The 24,361-nt window shown below is 39.2% G+C and overlaps 1 protein-coding gene across 2 annotated transcripts in view; it reads left to right on the forward strand.

Annotated features, from left to right (window-relative positions):
- LOC147318685 (CUB and sushi domain-containing protein 3-like) overlaps positions 1-24,361 on the forward strand; it is a 255,640-nt gene that overhangs the window by 100,747 nt on the left and 130,532 nt on the right. For both annotated transcript variants that reach the window (XM_086310755.1, XM_086310756.1), the window contains exons 11-22: positions 2,089-2,192; positions 2,478-2,590; positions 2,913-3,095; positions 3,750-4,076; positions 4,900-5,094; positions 5,519-5,657; positions 7,055-7,242; positions 10,826-11,014; positions 12,790-12,906; positions 21,039-21,254; positions 22,539-22,727; positions 23,513-23,682. In XM_086310755.1, the coding sequence (XP_086166881.1) occupies positions 2,089-2,192; positions 2,478-2,590; positions 2,913-3,095; positions 3,750-4,076; positions 4,900-5,094; positions 5,519-5,657; positions 7,055-7,242; positions 10,826-11,014; positions 12,790-12,906; positions 21,039-21,254; positions 22,539-22,727; positions 23,513-23,682 (2,130 nt within the window). The remainder of the gene's footprint in view (positions 1-2,088; positions 2,193-2,477; positions 2,591-2,912; positions 3,096-3,749; positions 4,077-4,899; positions 5,095-5,518; positions 5,658-7,054; positions 7,243-10,825; positions 11,015-12,789; positions 12,907-21,038; positions 21,255-22,538; positions 22,728-23,512; positions 23,683-24,361) is intronic.

A 24,361-nucleotide genomic window follows, 5' to 3' on the forward strand; every position in this document is an offset into this window, starting at 1 on the left:
GAGGCTCATGATTGCAATAATAAGAGTAAAGGTTTTGTGTAGTGCCAACCTGCAATTCCATTAAGGTAATAAATAGTAGACCAACACTTGTAAAATTTACCTCTGAGTAATCTCTTTGCACTGCACCTCCCTCATTAGTTTTATAAAAAAAAAAACCACATTATTTTGTTGCTCCTGAGCACCATTACATTTGTTCTGTGAAAATAGTTCCTTCCCTGTAGAGCATTTGTCGACGTATTTCCTTGGAATTTTTGGATCTGTGTTTTATATGCATCTGTTTTTTTCCAGGGTTATCCAAGTTAGGAGGGGCTACATAGAATATGCATATATTTCCATTTTTACTTTCTGTCATTAATGCACATTGCAGGAGTGGATGGCATTTCGGTTCTCACTAGATTACCAGCTTGACTGTGGCTGTTGGCAGCCTAGCGATTCGCTTCATTCATCTGTGGTCACGGAAATGGGGAGAAATAATGATTGATTGAGACCAGCTTTTCCCCAAAGTGAAGAGGTCAAAGCTGTTTTCCAAATGGTCATTACTGCTCTCCTACATAAATTTGTCTTTCTATTGGTATTCTATCCAGTGAGCCATGTACACAGGGGTGTCGACTAAGTACTTTCCTGCTAATAAATAATAACTAACCAACTGACGCTCATTCAGAACTCACTAGGACTGGCAAGTGCCATAGCTTTGTGCCACTGTGCACTCTCCTAGGCAAACAAGCCATTGACTTGGCACTGAAACTTGGTCCATTAGTGTTATTATGGTAATTATGCTTATTTGCGTGTCGTAATGAGGCTGTTATACATACATATTGTGCAGACGCTGCCCAACCCATGGCCAAAAGAACGAAGGCTATGGATGAGCAAGCGGCCATCATATGGTTGTCATCAACAGATGTGACACTGGTGTCATTACGGCATCCTTCCTTTCATCACTAATCCGTGCAGGCAAAGTGCAGGCTGAGATAATGTGGCATGTTTGTGTAATGCCTCTGCAGCAGACATGATTATTAGTGTAAGCAGCTGTTGCCAGTTTGATCTTTAAAAATGTCATCTTTTGTGACGCTATGTACATTTGTTAAGGGGGTAAAAAGATTCACCAGTGACAGCCGACAAAGATATCTCAAGGGTAAATGCAGACAGGCAATTAATAATTTCATATGCTTAAGTTTGTTTTACTCTGATTGGTTCTTAAAATTCGATTTGTGTTCTGAAGTGATGCTGCTGTCAGTTTCTATATTGCTCTGAAGGATGCTTGCGGTGTCCTTTGTCTATGCTGCACATCCCCATTAACATTCACTCTATAAGCCTTTTCCTATAAAAAGTCAAAAATCTGATATGACTTGTGTTTTATATTTTCCCTCTATTTCCCCGAACGCCACTGTTGATTTAAGTTTTCGGGTAGTTTGTGGATATTTGATTAAAGTACCAGAATATATTGTATGTTATAGCAGCTATGTGAATTATGAAAATAGAAGGAAGCGTCTTCAGCTTTTATAGCTCTGCTTGATCAAACATTGAGCTGTCCTCCTGTGCAAATGTATATGACATTACATGGAGTTTCTCTGTGTAGGCCTGCCTTTTGCAGTTTAGCTACAATATCTTCAGCAACATTTTCCCAAAAGGCAAGTTATGGAAATGAGCAGCTATGTTATGAATATCATAAAAATTAGATGGTGGCTTATTTGGTAATAAATCTTTAGAATAACTGCTCATCTGATTGAGAGGGTTTGGCCTATTTAAATGAACGCAATGAATAACATTGACTGGCGGGGTTAGCAATGTCTGTCAGGAGACCTCTCTGTTTGAATCCCTTCAGTGTAAACAGCTTCCACAGGCAAATGGCGACTTTCAGCTTCATGGTTTTGTTGAAATGTATTGAAAAAAAAAAACTGCTGACAGAAAATTGACTTCTCAGCAAATGTTCATAAACTATCTGCAATATACCATGCTGGCTTACTTTATATATATATATCATTCAGTAGAGTGTTCTCAAATGTTATTGAATGGTGTAAGGAGGGCTTTGCTGTTTGCAAATTCACGACCAATCATAGACTGTCATAGTGACTTTGTATTTTACAACAGGTCATTCAGATCAACTTTGAAGAATTCGACCTAGAAATTGGGTATGACTCCCTAACTATTGGAGATGGAGGGGAAGTAGGTGACTCTAAAACGATCATTCAAGTGTAAGTATTTCATAAACTACTTCATTGGATAGATTATTTTAGCATAATATTGCAGTCAAATCTTTCCAAATCTTTTTGTGAGTCGACATTAAAAGAAATATTTGAACAAAAGAATCCTTGAACCGGTTAAATGACTCCACCACTTCAAGTGTGGCTTACTTGTTCAAGTTACTTGTGTTTTTTATCTGCGTATAACAATGTTTGTCTTCTAATCTGCTTAACGTGTAATGAAATCTCTCAATAGTGAATTTTGATCCCACACTGGCTTGTTTGTCTTATCTGCAGGCTCACTGGGAGCTTTGTCCCAGACCTAATTGTCAGCATGTCCCATCAGATGTGGCTTCACCTCCAGTCTGATGAGAGTGTTGGCTCAATTGGATTCAAGATCAACTACAAAGGTACACACACTATTGTGCTGATGCCATCTCTCACTGTCTGTATTCATGTCTGTCTCTGACTGTCTCTCACTAAAGCAGCAATTTTATTTTCCTGTCTGCCTTCCTGCCGATCTGTCACTCTTTTATCTTTCTACTTCTTAAAAAAACTTTCTTAACCCAACTTCCACACTCTTCAACTGCACCTATACAGATAATCTTAAAGAAAAAAAAAAACTATTTCAGACTACTTTCCTTGACGTAATCCTCTGCTCTCCCCCTCCCATTTCCACTCTCTTTCTCACTTACTTCATCTGTCCGTCCCCCTCTTTTCTCTTCTCCACAGAAATTGACAAAGAGAGTTGTGGCGACCCCGGTACACCTCTGTATGGCTATCAAGAGGGAACTGGTTTTTTAAATGGAGATGTTTTACGCTTTGAATGCCAATTTGGATTTGAGCTCATTGGGGAAAGGATGATAACCTGCCAGAACAACAATCAGTGGTCAGCTAATATCCCCATCTGCATATGTGAGTCCCATACTTGTTTTTAATGACACCGGATAAGCAATTACTTATGTGTTTGGAAGGTTCACAATGACACTGGGCTATTTGAGAAATAATTACAGAGTTGTTAACTGAACATGCAGAGCTGTGCACACAGCACATTGTGTGAAATGGGAAGTTTTTGTTCAAGCTTGCTTTTTTGGGTGGTTGTTGTTGTTGTTGTACTATTTATCTGAACTGGAGAAGGTAACATGCACTCTACTGTTTATCATCCTATGTCAAGGCATCCCTCTCCTTGTAGTTACAACATTCCTAACCTATCTCCATAACAAAAAACTAGACTTGTGTTCCTTCGATTTAACTGCCTCCTTTGGGACAGTGTGCAGTATTCCTGTGCACCTATATTCATATATGTCTGTACTTTTGTACAGTTCTCTGTTCCGTCCTGCTTACAGTTTCATGTTTCTCAAGCTACTCAGCACCCTTGGGAGTAAACCTGTCTCCAGTTTGCTGAGCTACTTATACAGTACTGACATTGTTCTGTAGAGATCTTTGTGCCTGGTCCTGTTATGGGAGATTCTGCAGTGTAGACATGTCGTGTGGCCAGTGAGAGTTGCTGTAAAACAAATTGCTTACTCGGGATATATAACTGATGTTTTTGCCCTCTCTGTCACACAGTTCCCTGTTTCTCTAACTTCACTGCGCCCATGGGGACGGTGTTGTCTCCAGACTATCCAGAAGGCTACGGGAACAACCTTAACTGTGTTTGGCTGATTATCTCTGAGCCTGGCTCCAGGATCCATTTGGCCTTCAATGACTTTGATTTGGAGCCTCCTTACGACTTTCTTACTATCAAAGATGGGGATCAGTCAGGAGCCACAATACTGGGACGCTTCTCGGGGGCTGAAGTTCCTTCCCATCTGACATCCAATAGCAATGTTTTGCAGCTCGAGTTTCAGGCCGATCACTCGATGTCTGGGCGAGGGTTCAACATTACCTATAGCAGTAAGTGGCTGATCAATGGGTAAATGAAACTAAAAGAAAGAGAAATGCATTCACCCTCTACCTTTCATGGTTAGGGATTTTTTTGGTGGTGTCTCAGGTCTGTCTGACCTGTTAAATTTGTACAATTTTTAGACGCAGTTAACCAAAAAAATAAATAAATTACTAAGCGTACTGTGCAAATTAATTGTATTAATAGAAGAGGAATGAAGTTTAGCAGAACCTGTAGTTTATGTGAATGAGCGTGTTCTCAGTCACAGAACTTTATTGTCGTCCTTGTTGCTCTTTTAGAAATTATGTTTTTTCCTGATAATAATGGTTATAATTTCTTGGCAGGCATCTTTTATAACACACAAGGACACATTACAATTCATTGAAGCAATGGACAACAAATATTAAAAAAAAAAAAAGGTTAATAAAACCACTGGCAGATTACAGCTGAGTTTTAATAAGTGTAACCCTAGCACAGCTTTTCCAGTCAAGATTTGAGCAGAAAAGCTGCAGCATAAGTTAGGTTAATAGTACCTTTATAAACAAAAAGCGCCATTTAGTACTGTGGAGGTAGTGCTTAACTCAGATGCCTTATTGCCTATGCAGTGCCATTGTAATTCTTTTGCTTTTCCTCCGGTGCAATTCTCAACAAGCTTTAAAGACAGAGGCTATTGTCAACCCTACGTGTATAGAGCAGACCTTTGTATGTTCTTTTTTCCTCTCTTACGGACAGCTGCATCCATTTCCCTTATCTCTCTACTACTCAAAGACCCAATTTCTCATTCACACAAGAGCATTTGTCACTAGATCTTGTTCCCTTTCTTCTCATTACAAGCTTTTGGGCATAATGAGTGCCCTGACCCTGGCATACCGTTGAACGCTAGGCGCTTTGGGGACAGTTTCCAGCTGGGGAGCTCCATCTCTGTTGTTTGCGAGGATGGCTTTATCAAGACACAGGGAGCTGACACCATCACATGCCATCTGGAAGAAGGCAAGGTGATGTGGAGTGGACTCATTCCCAAATGTGAAGGTAATTAAATTGTAATTGCTAACAATTATGTGAATGAGTATAAGTTAACTGCTGAACTGGGATGAGAAAGAAAGAACAGAAACATGATAAAAAAAAAAGTGAGTGGGTTAGTGTGGAACACGGAGTTCAGTCCATCTAAACCGGGCTAGATTTATTTTCAGGTATCTGTAACTCCAGGCCTTTGGTGACTCATCCTATAAGTGTTTTCTTTCAATATTTTTCATGTGGGTATGAACAGATTACCGAGAGGTATCATCTTTAAAGCAACTTTTTTCTCTTTTCTACCTCTCTCCTCTCCTCTCCTCTCCTCTCCTCTCCTCTCCTCTCCTCTCCTCTCCTCTCCTCTCCTCTCCTCTCCTCTCCTCACCTCTCCTGCTTTCTTTGTCTTCTTTATGCCCCCTTAAAACTCCTTCCACTGCTCCAGCTCCTTGTGGAGGACACTACTCAGGGCCATCTGGTGTCATCCTCTCCCCCGGGTGGCCAGGCTACTACAAAGATTCCTTGAGTTGTGAGTGGGTCATTGAGGCCGAGCCGGGACGCTCCATCAAGATTAGCTTTGACAGGTCTGTATGACAGTACTGCAACAAGTCAGCCACTGAAACAAAGACACATGTAGAGTGACAAAATCTGGAAAAGGACTTAATTCCTGGTGTAATATAATCACATATTGTGCTGCAGTAGTCATATACCTGCATGCAGACAGACACTCATGTATATATCCCTTTAGTTTATGCATATACAGGACATGTACACAAACATAAATGGCTCCCCTTGGCTGTGGAAGCCTCTGAGTTTGAAATAGAAAGTCAGAGGAGGAAGAACAGACTTTGGTCTAGTTTCCAAAAGTGTTGAAAGCCTCAAGTAATCCTTTATCTTGCTTACCCGCTTTGCTCACTTCCTGAGAGAGCTTCAATAAAAGAAAGTGGGGAAAAAAGGAAAGGGAAAATCTTGGTTTGAAATCTTTATTTCTTAATATTAATAAGTGAAATCATGAAATTCATTCATTCGTTCATGTTGTATAATTGTTGCTTTTTCAAAGGGCTGCCTTTACTGTGACTTTTTTGTTTTGTTTTATTATTTATAAAATTAACCCTCTTTTCCTCTTCCCTCACTTAAAATGAGCACAGGGTTTCTCATGCCTGTTTGAAGCATTACATCTATGATGGCACTATACTCGAGGCAATCTTCACAGTTTCTTATATCAGTGAGATAAGAATGCATAAATTTCAGTCAGGAAATGTCAATAATATTGACAGATATATCTGTGTTGATCCCAGTTGTTTGATGGGGGGGTTAAGAAGGTTGCAACAGATGCATAGCAATGTCACATTTCCAGGGACTGTTCCAATTATTGGAATTTTTGCTGTAGCGCTTTTTTTTTTACCCATTGCAGAAAATTAGGATGTTTTTCTGTAAAAGAAATTACATTTTCTTTTTACGGCTTGGTAATACTGTGTTAATATTGGGATAAAAACAAGTGACTTAATTACAAAAGAAATATCAAGTAAATACGACGCAATGACCCGTATCAAGACTGGTTACATCTGGAAACACCAGGTTATTACAACTTTAAAGCCAGTATAAAAAAATCAAATACACTGATATTATCATTATATTGCTCCTGCCTGTTAAGAAAACGAGTAAATCACTAGACCTTACTGCTAGACCTTCTATACTAGTACTAATTGGTTTTGCCTTGTAAGTTTCCACATCACTACGCTCAGTTTGTGAGGCCTTATTAACCTCAATATAAAAGTTTCAGTGTAATATTACTCAGCTCAACCATTGTTGGTACAAAATACAGGGATATTGCTGTATGTTTAAGTGGTTATAACTTCTTGTTTTTACCTTATTACCTCAGTATTGTCACATTTTTACCAAACTGTATGAGGTAACCAAATTTATTTTTTAACAAATATGTATACTTAAAGTCCATCTGTCCTTTTGTTTAACTTTTAAGGTTTCAAACTGAGCTCAGTTATGACTTCCTGGAGGTTCACGATGGTCCCAATCTGCTCTCTCCTCTGATTGGCTCTTTTAATGGAACCCAGGTCCCTCAGTTCCTGTTCAGCAGTAGTAACTTCCTGTATCTGCTCTTTACCACCGATAACAGTCGATCAAACAGTGGCTTCAAGATCTTCTATGAAGGTGAGAGTATAGTGCTATTGCCTGTAATTTCTTCACAACAAAAAAAGGATGAGATGAGATGGTACACATTCAGTTCTATAATTAGACATAGAGAATAAAATTTTAAACAAGTTCAACTGTGCTTCAGCTAGAGGCACTGGAGACTGGTTGGTCAGCTTTTCTGGTAGCACTTAAGTTTCTGAAACCAAATGCCAAGATTAAACTTTGTTGAGGAAATATTTCAGGTCTATTACATGTCAAGAGCACTAGTATTACCATAACAAAATGCCTCAATTAGCGTGGGTTCTCTAACTACATGAGTTCAGATTAGTTACTGTGATTAACATTTAAAGGTGATACATTTTAAATTTTTCATAAGTGCTTAGCTTAGCTGGAGAGGTCCGCTCTGCTGTTTTTAATTTTAGATCATCTCTTGTCTAGTGTTAAAGCCTCACAATTCACAGTGTACATTTCATACTGGTTATTAGTTTACCTGGGGCTCTTGGCTCTTTGGTAAGGCAAAGAGGCAAGCTTTGTATATTAACTGTAGTCACTTGTCGAATATTGTCGGTTGTTTAGCTTTGACTATAAAGCGCCTTGAGCAGACTTGACACTATCTGTATAAAACTAAATTGAATACAACTTCCATAATTCGTCTCATCAAAGGCTGTGCACTCTTTGAATGTTTACTGTTTATGATAGGTTTGTTCGTTGAGCACATAAGCTTTGTCTTCAGTTGTGGCATTGCATTTAATCTCTTTATGATTGTGATTGCTGGTGCAGAAGTCAGACTCAGTGTAAGTTCTTAATTGAATGTAACTTCATTTAGCTTGATTTATAGTGCACTCTGTGCTATCATTCTTGCTTGGTCTATCATTGAGGCATAGCATTATGTCTGTCACTGCTGCTATATTTATCCATACATATTTTTCTGCTACTCGTATTCCCTCTTTGAGTCTTTTAGAAAGTACTGCTGGTAAATATTTTGTGCAATAAACAAACATAAAAGTGGCTGTTAATGATGTCCTGCAAAGCAGTTGAACATTAATTATTCTGACTTCTTGGATAGAAGCTTCACAGTGGTCAATATAAATTATCCAGGTAGGGGAGAAAATCAAACACTGTGCTGTAAATGTAAACAAACACTCAAAGGAAAAAGGACTCAAGTTCAATGGAGTGAAAGGTTTTTTTTTGTCAACAGTGCACTTGATGTCTGTGGAGCTGTGATCCCAGATGACAGTGACTATGTGGGATTGCACCTCTGTACCGACTGGCAACCCAAATCTATTGTTAACAATGTACTGCCACTTGTCAGGTGCAAATGGTAGCACCGTGCTTTCAAATACAAGGTCGCAGAGTAAGGTGAAGTTAATCTAATCAAAACAACTGAAGCAAACTATTAGCTCTACAAGGGTACTTAATTTGAAATAAGACTCGGTATACATCATTATGCATTGAATGGTAGTTTTTGAAAAGTCTAGTACAAATATATTCTGGACATACTGTGATTTATTTTCACAATTGTTTGCACTAGCACTATTACCCCGTCACTCCAATTTGATTCATAAGACAGAGGTCGTTATTATGTCTCTGTTATTGACTGAAGGCAGGCCACAAGTGCTTTTGTCTTATTACGTTTCAATCTCGAGTGCATTTTGCTTTTGTTGATGAGGCCGTCGAAAAGCAATAACAGTAAGATCATATTAGCTTCTTGCATTGCCTTTTAGGACATATCTTATTGCCAAAATACTTCTGGGAAAACTAGCCTACTTCATTTGTAAAATTAGTCTGCAAAATAAGGGTTAGTTATCCTGTGAATAAAGTAAGGCACAGAAGCACTACATCATTCCCTTTATGTCTAGGAAAATTCGACCTCTTCAGTTAAATAAAAATTACAGCATGCTATACAATTATTTTAGCCACAAACATTTAAAACATACTACACGGTAACATATTTGACATGACTCCATGGGCTTGGAGATGTAAGGAAATTATTTTCCCACCAAATACCTGCACCCTAGAGGCTACTGCTAGCAGTGATCAATGACTGCTCTGCATATTAAAGCAAAATTCATATGATGTATGATGAAAGTAGTGCAAAGCAAGCTTCCTACAGAGGCTTACACGAGGATAGCAATCTCTCTGTTATCACACAGGTCGGATCACACTAGTTATTAATGACAATTATCTATGGCTTATAAATCTTCTTACACCATGCAACTCTGCCCTATTGCTACAAGGAAATTCTGCAGGTCATACAGGTAAACTATATTATGACAAAGCTTTTCAGATTATATATTTGACTTACTTTGAGTGTTTGTGTTTTGAGCTATAGGTCTCTGCAGGGAGTGCAATTACATGTGTATGTGCTGTACTTAAATACATGCAGTGCTCACAGTCACTGACACCAGATGTAACATGTGAACATATGCCTGTTTTAAGCTATATCTTTGTTACTTTGACTTTACATAAAATAATAAACTGTCTCTATAATTCCAGAAAATTAATCCTTCCATGTTAAGATTCTTCCTCGCCAGTGGCCTGACAACCGCTTACACAACTACTGTCAGTCAGTGGCTAAAATCAGCATATTTTTAGGGCATCAAAAGCAACCCTACTTGGAAGAAATCCAAAAGGCGGTCCTGGAAATCACAGGGAAAATGGGGGCATCTCTTTACAACTTGCATCACTGCAAATTAAGAGAGATGAAACTAGCTCACTGTAGGAGTAAAACTATCAGGCAAATGTGCTTTTGTTTAATAAAAACTTCAAGTGGTCTTCCAGTAGCTGACTAGTATAGAAGGAAATGAAGTGGACGCGCAGTTTCACCAAGGTCATACTCTGAATTCGCTCTCCCCATGAAGCTGCTGCCCTTTACTATCCCACAGTACCTGTCTAAATGGCATGAAGATAAAACCCTGTTTTTTTAAAAATCAAAGAAGCTGACAGCTCTATCAAGGTTATTCAGGAAGAAACTGTTAGGCATTATGGCAGTCAATGCAATAGTTCATTTTTCTGCAGTCTCTACTGTGTACTAACATAGCCTGGTTTGAAGAGTCGTTTGTTTGTCATAAGAAGATTCTTTAAAGTTAACAGTAAAAGAAAGGCAAAGTAAATCTTTTTGCGTTCTATATTATGCATGCGACCTGACACCTGCCTTTTGTTGCTGTGATTTTTAACATCAAAGCTTTGATCTGCACTTTTTTAGAGGGAAAATGTGACACGGAAGTTTCAGTGAATGCAAAAATAGAATTGGCATTTCATGTTTCATGAATGCTGTGACTTCAATCCACCTCAGGAGTTTAAAGGTCATATTATATTTAGTATCAAAATAGAAAAGCCGACGCTTTTACAGTAATGCTGCTTAATACCAGGTGCACACGTGCACACAAGAACTGTGAAGAGTGTGGCTCAGTTATTTTAATAACAGTCACGAGTCAAAAACATGCAGCTAGTTCATGCATAGCTCAGTGCAACACTAAACACTGCATCTAGAGCCTTTGTAACCTGTGTGAAGAAGATCCAGATTTTACATGAGGTAAAATCATACATAACTTCCTTTAAATACCAATGTAAAGAGAATGCTTCATTTTCATTTCTACAGTGGTCACATTGGACACATACTCCTGTATGGATCCTGGTATCCCAGTGAATGGCTTGCGGTTAAGCCACGACCTGTCCATCGGCTCAACTGTGACCTTCCAGTGTGACCCAGGATATAGACTGAGCCACGAGGAGCCTCTAGTTTGCGAGAAGAACCACTTTTGGAGCCACCCACTGCCCACTTGTGATGGTATGTATGCATTCCTTAATTAAATATTTCAGTGAATATTTAACATACATTTAATAGGATGTAATTTCTTTGACTTACAGTATGTACTGACAGTTTTTAATCGCAGTACTTAAAGGATATTGCCACCAGTAGATGGCACAAACTCTACAATGGCAATTATGTTCCTTTGATTCTTCTTAGTCCTAAAAAAAAGATGCACTCTGACAAAAGGTAAAGACCCAGCAATGGGTGTAGCAACATATAGCACATAGTAGGTTTGACAAATAAAAAAGGTGCTGCCTTTTATTCATAAAACACAGTGCCTCTAGTGCTTTACTGAAAAACTTACTGAGGTGTTGGAAATCAAGTGATATGGAAGACAAATTTTGCCTCACATCAGAACATGGGGTGCAGGATGTATAGATGGATTTGATTTGATAGATTTGATAGGCCAAATAATGCCCTGGGCTGTATTTGAGCAATGTTGCTTCTTGTGCTGTTTACATTAGTATCACACCTGAAGAACATTTGTGAAAATGGTCACGGATCACTCAGCAGAAACAAAATAACAAGTAAAATACATGCAACGTTTGGCATGCCGCACATATGACTCAGTACCACACTATAGTTTCACACCAGTGCTTGTTCTGAAACTAATTTTATATCTGGGAGCATATTTTTGCCAAGGTATGTGCCAGACTGGTGCCAAATGCATTGGCTCTCTGCCTATGGAGCCTCTGAAGTAGATCGTTTTCCAAGCATACTCATCCACTTTTAATGACTTTATGTAATTTTGGCTCATTAATAAAATATTTGATGTAATTTAGTCAGTGGGTAAGGATTCAGGCCTTGATGTGTTGTGTTCGCTGGAAAGCCTGTGGGTGGAAGGAGAGAGGTTTCGAGTAGGGGGTGGGTGTGTACAGCTGCGGAGCCCAAGGCATCCCAGTTATCCTCCAAAATATCATCTGACATCCATTACTTTAAAAATGTGTACACTCACAACAGTCCTACTTCTAATATTTATCAACTCTAACTGTTTTGAGGAAACTATTCATGAGCTTGGTTGCAAAACCACCCGTAGGTCAGAGAGCACGTACATAGGCAGATGCAAGAAGGAAAAAACCCACAAATCTTGTCACATTTCATTAATGCTGAGTTCAAAAAAGCTCTGATCTTTATGTGAAACGACAAAATCTAATGACAGCATGAGAAAAAGGTTACAGGCTTTAACAGTGTTCAATTACACCAGTTAACCTTTAGACACATTAATCCTTACCCCACTGATCCACATGCGTGACATGCGTTGTCCCTTTCTCTTCTTCATTTCCTCTACATCGGTACAACTAGATTATACCTGACTGAAAATGAGTTGAATGGTAACTGTGTCTCTTAAAGATCAATTTCTACCTTGAAGTGACAATGATTCTAAATCCAGATGAATATGATAATCCTCTGAATATGCTTGTAAGTTATTTTGTGTTTTAACTAAATAGATGATCATGTTTTGTAACAATTTCTTTCAGTTTAAGATACCATGAATTAAGAAAATCTGGGTGGATAGCTAAATGTATGAATAATGTATTGCCATGTTAGGCACTAGGGCTGGTTTGGAGTGCACACATGTGGCAGATTTACAGGTGCAAATAAAAATAGCAGGACAGGATGTGATATGACTCAAATGCATTATTCATCTTAACCTCCCCTCTGTCTTCAGGTGAAGGATTTATTGGTTCATTTACAATTTACCCTTTTTTTCCAGCAACAGTTATCTTTCATTATCTTCTTGTTCCATTCAGCATCATGTGGTGGTGATATCAGGGGACCTGGAGGGATCATCTTATCACCTGGCTACCCTGAGCTGTATCCTAACTCTCTAAATTGCACATGGACTGTAGAAGTCAGCCATGGAAAAGGTAGGAGAATGCATCTATATATTTGCATGCAAGCTGTTAGGAACAGCTAAGATGCCCCAAACACTCCACCTTCCAAGCTGGAGGAAGATACACATACCACACCCTCTTTCCCAGTGGGTTCAGACGGCGATTTTATATATAACAGTTTTTATTTATCTAGTCCTTTCTACAGTGAGTCGCATATTTAGTATTCTCAACAATGACCAAATTATGTAACAATAAATTAAAAGGACACATCTCCCCCTCCTCAAAAAGGTTCTAGAGATATAAAAGTGATTTATTATTATAAACTGAAAAGAGTGCAACATGTACATTTAATCAGGCAAAGATCATTTAAATGCAGGGCTTTTATTATTGGATGGTAGCCAGGCCATGAGTGGTGGCTCCACAGTGTAATGGTTTACGCATTTGGGTTCGCTACTGAAGGGAAACACAAATCCTTTGGTGGGGTTGAATCAGGAAGGTCAACTAATAATATATCCACTGGATTGGATATGCAGAGTATGTGGTAACCCAGAATATAAGTAGAAATATTACACAATGTAGTGTTCATTCACTGCTCTTTTTGAGTCTATATTAAATTGTTCAGCTCATTTCGTTCCTTCCTGTATAGCAGCTCTTCTATTCAAGAAGTGTGTGTGTGTGTGTGTGTGTGTGTGTGTGTGTGTGTGTGTGCGTGCGTGCGTGCGTGCGTGCGTGCGTGCGTGCGTGTGTGTGCGCGCGATAGAGACTTGTATTCTCATATTTTAGAAACTATTTGTCCAGTATACTTTGAACTTTGCGATTGAATGCCTGGGAATGCAGGGATGTACATTCCTGAGTGTGAAGTTGCTTTTTGTGATCTTCTCTCTGTTACTAGGCAGTAACATACTTTATAAATAAACTATTTACTATGATAGCTACCATTGCTGATGCTTGCTGATGTGACAGTGGGCACATCCTCTAGTTCAAAAAAGGTATGTGCCGTGTGCATTGGTCCTTAGTGTGAAGAACAGGATCTTACATTCTTCTGATACTTTTTTTTATGAACAGCTTCAACTTTTAAGCAGAACACCTGCTGAAGCAAATCTTGTATCTCAGTTTTATTCACTAGTCGCTCTTTGTTTTATTACTTTAATTCTGTTATCACAGCACTCACTGTCAATTATCAGTGTGCCATTCATTATTATTTGAAAAGCACACTGAACTTATCACAATGCTCTAGCCGTATCATCACATTTGCCCATAGTGTTTCCTATTATCCATTCCCAAATGGCCTTTTGAAAGTCAGTCCTGTTGTCGTACCTTTATTTTCTTTTGAGTTACCTATCTCGCTGTTCTTGGAGTTTAACACCATAAAATCATATTATTTCATTTAAATCAGTGTTTAACTGTTCATGTCATTTCTCTCTTTGCCATATAATATTGATGCAATTAAAGTCCATGTATTTCAATCTAGTAAGCCCTGGATGGCAAGTTTATAGGTTTATCTCTGTGTGTAACTCATATAGGGAGACTGAATCCAGTAATTTAGGGCTTTACCCACTGACATCATGTAATCCTTCCCTGGATAACTCTATATTTCTCTGTTATTTCTTTGTGATGTTTATAGCATTAATTTTTTTTTATCAGCATTATCTTTTTAATTTCTTACATGGGTCTTTTAAATCTCAGCAATAACTGGATTCATCATACTTAACTGCACCCACAAGTCCAAACTAATAACATCGAGAAATAATGAATACCTCCAACTAACTGACTGATTATAGCTCCACTTGGCACCAGTTCTAATATCTCACAATAAGTTATTCAAAAAACAAAACAAACAAAAACAAAATACTACAGACAGTCAATATCGATATCAATCAAAAAGGAAGAAAACGTGAAACTGAAAACTCTTACAAATATCATCTCATCTTAATCATGTGATTAAATCAGTAGATTGTGTATGTTTTTAAGAGATCAGAGTCTCAGAAGCTTGGGCAGTTAGATTGAATTTTGCGCGTCTGTATTCCTACATTGCGCGCCAATATAGTAGAGTCCCCACAGGGTGTTAGTGCAACCTCTTATTACAACATACTGTAGTTATACTTGAGTGACCTGTAGCATTTGTGTGAATAAATTCCCTTAAATTACACATAAGTGTCATCATTTTGGTAAAACTGAAAACGGTGAATCATGTCATTAACATTATAGAGCAGTATATTTGAACAGAAACAGAAGTGAGCTCTAAAAGTAAAATGAATCAATTTTGCTTCCACAGAGACTATGATTCACATCTCTCTCTCTCTCTCTCTCTCTCTCTCTCTCTCTCTCTCTATATATATATATATATATATATATATATATATATATATACACACACACATACGTATTAGGGGTGCAACGATACACAAAATTCACGGTTCGGTTTGATACTTTGGTGTCATGATCTGAATGAGGGTGGGTGAGGTTCAATTTGCCGTGTTGCAAGGAGAGCTTAACTTCTGTCTCGCTAGCTTGCCCTGCGCTCAGTGAATCTGTGTTCGACTACTCCGTCTAGGCTGCACTGTCGAGCGCAGAGCCACTGAACGCTCAACACAGACAGCATCGTTAGAAGGAAAGTTGATAAAATAAATTAAAAATTTTGTATTGTTTGATACATATGCGTACCGAACCGAAAGCACTGTATCGAACGGTTCAATATCAATACGAGTATTGTTGCACCCCTAATACATATACACAGAGGTGTGGACTCGAGTCACATGACTTGGACTCGAGTCAGACTCGAGTCATTAATTTTATGACTTTAGACTTGACTTGAAAAAATGTTCTAAGACTTGTGACTTGACTTGGACTTTTACACCAATGACTTGGGACTTGAATTGGACTTGAACCGGTTTACTTGAAAAGACTTGATATTTTACCCCAAATATAAAATTTAACATGCATATTATATAGAGATTGAAAATGTGACGTCATTCACGGGTAGAACCGCAAAGGATTCTGGGAACTCGTGGCAAGCGGTACTAGCGCACGCAGGCTTTCAATTAAAATCAGTTATACAGCGATAAAAAGAAACACAAAAATGTCAAGAAGCTGTTGTATTATTAACTGCAATAGCCGGTCGCATGACAGCCACGGGAAGCCGACGGGTAAAGAGATCGGTTGTTATCGGATTACGTCGTTGAAGAGAAATTGTTCATGTTTCCGAAGTAACAAAGACGCGACGGATGGCCTGGATTGCAGCCATTCAAAGACCAAATATAACGTCCCAGAACACTCCAGCTCACAGGTTAGTCTGCTCCAAGCATTTACACGAAGGTCAGTGTTTTTTAGTAGTTAATACGTCATTTTCATAACATAATTGGTGATATAGGTTACAAGCAAGAACAGAAATTGTCGCGCTATGCTCCTTTATTTATTGTGCATAAATAGTGAATTGTCCTGACACAATATTGCGTTTCGCTTCTGTTATTATGGTACATTGACAAAAACATATACTTTTATTCACAGGATAAAACAGGTTTTTTGTATCACTAATTGCCCAGTACGATTACAGCATACAATATTATTGTCACTGCTACATTTCTGTGATGGGTACCAGAAATTATTTCCACTACTAATTAATTACCGTTGAGCTCAAAGGTCCTATTAATAAACGGTTAAGGAATGTGTATTTATGACGACAATTTGTGAGACTGGTAAACTTATGATACGTACGATGGTCTTTCGTTCTACACGGTGCATTTCAAGGTCCTGTACCCATCCGTCGATAAACTGTACCTGGGCTTGTTGCAGTGACCTGAAGTTACTAAACTTCATGAGTGTATGCACTCACTCCAAGAAGCGTATGATTATAAATATGCATATAAATATGCTAAGATGAGATAGCTGACTTCATCTAACTAGCAAATGTTGTCCAGGCTACGTTGGTGATACAGTTTTTTTTAATGTGTATGATATTTTTGTCATGCGATTTTAAAGCTGGTCCTACAACCGCATCCAAGAATAACATGCAGCTTATCTCAGAACTGTCGGTGAAAATTATTCTTGGAGCTAGGTTTAATTGAGCTGCATTTTAAAGAGGTGCAATTTCACAATTTGTGTATATTTTCTAAGTTCACTATTTTGTCATGTGTTGAGAAAAACACAGATTTAAAAATTACATGGTCTAATATTTACATTTAGCATATAACTGCAACATTATTTTTTCGTTTGTTTTTTTTAAAGACTCGAAAGGACTTGAAATTCAAAGTTTCAGACTTGTGACTTGACTCGGACTTTTACACCAGTGACTTGAGACTCGACTCTGACTTGCCTGACATTACTTGAGACTTGACTTGAGACTTGAGGATAAAGACTTGAGACTTACTTGAGACTTGCAAAACAATGACTTGGTCCCACCTCTGCATATACATATACACTCAACAAAAATATAAACGCAACACCTTTGTTACTGCTCCCATTCCCCATGGGATGGACGTAGAGACCTAAAATTCATTCCAGATACACAATATAACCATCCCTCCCAAACAGTGGTCACAAATCAGTCCAAATGTGTGGTAGTGGGCACATCTGCCATATTGAGATAATCCATCCCACCTCACAGGTGTGCCACATCAGGATGCTGATCTGACATCATGAGTAGTGCACAGGTGTACCTCAGACTGCCCACAACAAAAGGCCACCCTGGAATGTGCAGTTTTGTCTCACAGCAAAATGCCACAGATGCCACAAGCAATGAGGGAGCGTGCAATTGGCATGCTGACAGCAGGAATGTCAACCAGATCTGTCGCCCGTGCATTGAATGTTCATTTCTCAACCATAAGCCGTCTCCACAGGTGTTTCAGAGAATATGGCAGCACATTCAACCGGCCTCACAACCGCAGACCTCGTGTAACCACACCAGCCCAGGACCTCCACATCCAGCAGGTTCACCTCCAAGATCGTCTGAGACCAGCCACCCAGACAGCTGCTGGAACAATTGGTTTGCACAACCAAACAATTTCTGCACAAACTGTCAGAAACCGTCTCAGGGACGCTCAACTGCATGCCCGTCGTCCTCATCGGGGTCTTGACCTGACTCCAGCTCGTCGCCGTAACAGACTTGTGTGGGCAAATGCTCACATTCGATGGCGTCTGGCACGTTGGAGAGGTGTGCGCTTCACGGATGAATCATGGTTCACATTGTTCAGGGCAGATGGCAGCTGAGAATGTCCCAGTTCTTGCATGGCCAGCATACTCACCGGACATGTCACCCATTGAGCATGTTCGGGATGTGCTTGACCGGCGTATACGACAGCGTGTACCAGTTCCCACGAATATCCAACAACCTCGCACAGCCATTGAAGTGGAGTGGACCAACATTCCACAGGCCACAATTGACAATCTGATAGACTCCATGCGACGATGTGTTGCACTGCATGAGGCAAATGGTGGTCACACCAGATACTGACCGGTTCTGGGTCCCCAGACCCCCAATAGCGCAAAAAACTGCACATTCCAGGGTGGCCTTTTGTTGTGGGCAGTCTGAGGTACACCTGTGCACTACTCATGATGTCAGATCAGCATCCTGATGTGGCACACCTGTGAGGTGGGATGGATTATCTCAATATAGCAGATGTGCCCACTACCACACATTTGGACTGATTTGTGACCACTGTTTGGGAGGGATGGTTATATTGTGTATCTAGAATGAATTTTAGGTCTCTACGTCCATCCCATGGGGAATGGGAGCAGTAACAAAGGTGTTGCGTTTATATTTTTGTTGAGTGTATATATATATATATATATATAGCAAATACTAGCAAATAGACAGAACATGAAAAAGAGAAAGTCTAAATGGTCCCTGGACAGGATTTGAACTTTTGACTTGCTTCTCAGGCCATATTTGAGCCAACCAGTCACCCGTCAGCTCACCTGTTTTGGCTATTGAGATTGGATGACTTGTTCACCACAGCCTCCAAATTCACCACAACATACACAAAATCTCCTGGGATTATTTTCTCTGCTCTTTAATCGCTGTATTGTATGCTTTTACCTTTGGGCAATCAGCAAGAAATTCCACTTCAGAGGTAGTAGTTATGCAACTAGCCACTTTTTATTAACCAGCACGTGTACAGACTGTATTACAATATTAGAAAGTCTCCTCACAAGATTGGCTCTTGATTAATTGGTCATTTGCCTTCATGCTCTGTAATATAATTGGCGTTTTACAGAAGACAATCAATCATTTCATTTTGTTATTTATTCTAGAGCCATTTGGGGCTTTCTTTATTAAGTGAGCCAAGCATTGTGGAGGACATTATAGAGTCATATTCCAACAGATTCAACAGATGGCATTGAAATGCCATCACTGATGGTGCTGAAAAGCAGCCAAGTGGCCATCATGGATAGAATGAAGATGTTGTTATTGGGTCTGAGTTACAGTGTGATAAAATGGAAATATACTGTTTATATAGGCCTTGTTTACTTGCTTAAAATTTCAGTTGCATTTTATTGATGGAAAACATCATCTTCACCAACCTGAAAACAATTTATAGATTCTGTTTGCTTCATTGACTGTCAATCATTAGTTATGCTCTTTTCTTGGGAAAATCTTTCACTGGCAAGCTAGAAGACAAGTCTTTGTTTTACCAGGTTCATTTTGAGGTGACTGCATTCATATTTAGCCCATTTCCTTAAATTTAAACAACAACATTAATTCTTAACCTTATGCAGCACTGTGCAGGAGTCTTGAACGGCCACTAGTTTCTTTATATTTTATATTTTATATCCAATCAGTCAGTGCTCCAATGAGCAACAGTTCTCCTTTTCTGAAGATTTTTCAAAGTTTTTTCTTTGGAAATTGACTGAATCATGATACAGATACCATATCTGAAATTCATGTCATAAAGAAAAGGGGGGAAAAATCCATCAAAGACCTGGCAGAATCTGATAGATGCATCTAGATCTTTAGATAATCACTCTACTGTTTACTGCACAGGTATGCCAAATTACACAAAAACTGGACTAGCAAGAGGTCCGAAAGGTATGAAATAATGAATTCAAATTTGAAATGTTTGGGTCAAATCATCAGTGAGTGTCAACAGTGAGTTTCTTCAGCTATTTGTACAACATGATGAAGGCTTGGTCATTGTATGGGGCTGCATTTCAGACAGCGGTCTTGGGGATCTTGACAGAACTGATGAATTATAAAAACAGAAACAGAGCAACAGATTTTCATCCACCTGACATCCAAAGAAGAGCTCTGAATGACCTTCCAGAAGCCTGCAGAACTGTTATTGATGATACTGATTAATAGAGTTCAGGCTTTGTTGAAAACTGTTAGATTTTGTATTGTTGATTGTCATTTATGCTTAGAAATATTTAACCATATATTCTTAGAGGTGTATAATCAATTGTGTAGTGATAGTCTGCAAACTTTGTGTGTATTAGAGAGCACTCTGGGAGCACGAGAGAGGTCGTACCTTGTCTTATTGTTTTATGGTAGGATAAACGTAGCTACGTCTGTTCTAGTCTAAGTGCTTTAAATGCTGGACTTCCTCACCGTGTTATCTAGGGTGAGACTACCCTCTTCCTGACCAAGGATGTTTGCTTGTGTGCTTTTATGTTATATGACCCTTTGATCAGCAACACACACACACACACGGTACTCTTTGTTTGTATGTAGACGTCATATGTTAATGAACCTATGCATATTCATGTAACCTCAATAAAAAAGCAGTGTTACGGGGGAGCGGTCGAGAGCAACTGGGGTCAAGCGAAGGAACGGCGTCTGTCCGGTTCTCTCCCGTGCACGAGAAACATGAAAAACTTTGCCTACTTCGTGTCTTGCTTGCGGTGTAATTATATTGTCTTCAACGTTCCAGCGAATAGGTTCAAGCTACAAACCTATCAAAAACATTCAAGCTCTATTTTTATCTTTCCAATGTTTTTTTTTTTTTTTTTTTTTTTGCATGTTTCAATAAATCATCAAGCCCATTTCCCATTTTCCTAGCAAACTCTAAAGAAATGGGGGTGGCTGAAGACTTTTACACAGTACTGTCAGTCAGTATGAACATGAAATATGCATGTTACCATGAATTTATGAATGACACTGTTCCTTTCAGTTATTCTTTATATATTCCTGGAAACCTCTATCACTGGACTTTCCTATTTTCTCCTCCAAGGTGTCCAATTCACTTTTCACTCCTTCCACCTGGAGGATCACCATGACTACCTTCTGATAACAGAAAACGGCAGCTTCGCTCAGCCACTCGCTCGCCTGACTGGCTCTGAGAGGCCTGCACCAATTAATGCTGGTCTGTATGGGAACTTCAAGGCCCAGCTACGCTTTATTTCTGACTTCTCCATATCGCTGCAGGGATTCAACATTTCGTTCTCAGGTATGAGTCCATATGTGGGCTATGTCTGTAGAAGGAATGGAGGTGGGAGTTGTGGTAGGGCAGGAAAGGTTTTAGCAGAGGATGGAGGGTTGTGTGGAGGAGGTAGAAAAGAGGACTAAGGGTAATTAAAACGAGGGGTAGAAAGCAAAAGTGAAAAGCAGTCACAGGCACGTGGAAAGAGACAGTTCTTTCATTGATGAGATCAAAAGCACTAAGCCTCTCTAAAGCGTGCATAAAGTAGCATAAGGAGTGATTTGTCGGTCAGCAGGCTTAAGACAGACCATGCCTCAGGCCTGTGTCAGTCAGAGAAGGATAATTAAGAGACAACAGGGTCATGCAGGTAGAGGGTGTCTGATCGTGAGGAGAATGATCATCAAAGCATTGCATGTGGGCCAGTCTCCCGAGGACTGAAGACGGCAGAAGGAGAAGGAGGTTTGTACAGAAATAATGGGCCCCCCATATCGATGGTAAGAAATGGAGAATTAAACAGCCGTAGATACACGGTTTAGAGAGCTAGATAAAGGGACAGAAAGGAGATGAGACAGATGGTGATGCTGAGTGTGCAGGGCTCATAGAGAAGGTCGGATAAAGAGTGAGAGAGGAGAGTGACACACAGAGAGAATAGCAAGGTAGAGAAGCCTTGTTTCATGAGCATCCGGGTTAAATGTTTGCCTGCTGTTCACTGAAGTGAGACATATCTTATGAATCCATGAATATTCATGAAACATGATTTGTGAATATATTTTTGTCTTCTTTCATGCTCTGCAATTAGCATCTATATAGTTCATTATTAGAATTCGTTTTTTAACCTTTTATGACCTTTAATGAACGTCTGCCAAGGCCATCATTCTACATCCTACACTTGATTGCTGCTTTAATGTTTTGCGGTGCTGAAATCAATAGGCTCCGTATAGTTCTGCATACTGCCAGATACAGACCGTGAGAGAAATGCTGATGGGAGTAAGACCTTTTTCCTCCTACTCCTGGGCTGCATTTTCTCAAATTATAAGGCCACCAGCAGCCCCATGTGTAAAAATATTTCACTGAGAGTGGCCTAGTTTTTAGAGAGCTCATTCTTTATCCCGACAACCTGGAATCAAACGTTTGGCTTCCCAGCCTGATGAAGATTCCTTGAGCAAGACAGGTAATCCCCACAAACTACAGTGCTGCTTTGCCTGAACATGTCGTCTTTTTTGATGGAAGCAAACAAGAAGACTGGGAGTTATTTTCAAAAGAAGCAATAGATAGAGGATTCGTAATAAATTTTTGTTGTCTTATTTGCAGAGTATGATCTTGAACCTTGCGAGGACCCTGGAACGCCTCGGTACGGCTGGCACACGGGCTCCAAGTTTGGCATTGGCGACTCTTTGTCGTTCTACTGCAATACGGGCTATCGTCTGCAGGGGGCGAGGGAGATCGTGTGCCTGGGAGGTGGGCGCCGCATGTGGAGTGCCCCTCTGCCAAGGTGTGTGGGTACGTGGTCAACTGCTTTTATTCTGTTTCCGTTCTTGTTTATGTATGTGTTTATGCAACTAGCCAGTGTCAGCTTTTAAAATGTATTCAACACAGATGTAAACTTTCTTATTTGACATTTAAGAACCCAGCAGAATTGGATTTATGTAAGTAGACTACAGTTAAAAGGATAGACCTGTGATTAACTGACGTGAGCTGCTGGGTTAAACTATCTAGGGAGATGTCCTTTTCACTCATGAAGGCTTAAAGGCAGGTCAGTTACATTCACATTTCAAAAGGTTACTGTAGGGATTTAGTCATTGTGATAGTGTACCTAGCATGTTTTTGACATTGACCTGGTCTTGTGTCAGACTTACAGACTAAAAGTATCAGTGCATTTGTTGCATGATAAATGCCATGTTCTGATGTCCCTGTCTTTGAAAGTCTGGACTTTTTTTTCTGTACAAGTTAATTGTGGTTAAGTAATTTTCTGCTATTTAGCCCAGGCAGCAAGGCAAGTGAATGTTGTTACATTAAATATTAATTATTTAATAGTCTAATCTATGTTTCATAATGTGTCTGTCTCAGTTAAAAAATGATTTTCACGAGGTAAGGTAATAAAAAGGGATGTACACTTTCTCATTTAAGTAGAATGTGTGAAATATACTTTTATCTTGTTAGGAAAAAGCTAATGAACCAGTTTTATGGTGTCTATTAATTTTCGTGAATGTATTCCTAATATGTTTAAGCAGGTCATATTGCTGTGTAGCTGATTGTGTCTGTTGTTGGGGTTTTTTTGTTTGCAGCTGAGTGCGGTTCAACAGTCTCCAACAATGAGGGAGTTCTTTTGTCCCCCAACTATCCAATGAACTATGACAACAGCCATGAGTGCGTGTACAGCATTCAGGTCCAAACAGGAAAAGGCATCAACATCACTGCCAGCACCTTTGAGCTTGCTCAAGGTGATGTTCTCAAGGTAAGCAAAGCAGTCGCTCATCTTTGCTGACACAAAGTAGATAAGCAACTTCAGTTTTGTGTCATTTTTAAAAATTGATGTTCAAGTATGCAAGCAAGGTCTTGATACTTTTTATTATTTGCAAAAAGAAGGATTGCATGGGAAAAAAATGCAGAATTGTTTTGTCTTAGACGTCTGAAGGTCACGTGACAGCATCAGCAGCATTTGCTCGTGGGCATTATTAACAGATTTGATAAGCACCACACATGTAATGAAAGTGGCTGTGTTGTTCCCACCTCACAGCTGGAGTGCACTATTTATTTATATATATTTTTTAGATGCAGATGTTTTGTTATTAGTCCAAAGCACTGTGGACTAGTATCTGTATCCATCTAGTAATGCAGCTGTATAGTCTCTTGTACTCAGTCATCTCGGGAATATCTCAAAAGTGGAAAACATTTTCAGAGAGGTAGATTACCTTTAAGAAATGGAAAAACAAAACAGAGCCCTTCTGTAACGTTTCAAAGGAAAGAACACAGAGCCTTTTGTTTTTCATTTTTTATTGTTTCACAGATATCAGTCAGGGAAGCATGCTTCTACTTAAAGTCATTCTTTCATAAAATAATAAACAAGTAAATAAACACAACATCAAAGAAAGATTCAATTTCAAACTCATGTTTCTAAGAGCCTTGAAAAGCAG

Source organism: Aulonocara sp. 'chitande type north' Nkhata Bay, linkage group LG11 (genome assembly GCF_057382095.1).
Source record: "Aulonocara sp. 'chitande type north' Nkhata Bay isolate Kocher_YH1m ecotype deep benthic linkage group LG11, A_spYH_male_GT1.1, whole genome shotgun sequence".
Lineage (NCBI taxonomy): Eukaryota > Metazoa > Chordata > Actinopteri > Cichliformes > Cichlidae > Aulonocara > Aulonocara sp. 'chitande type north' Nkhata Bay.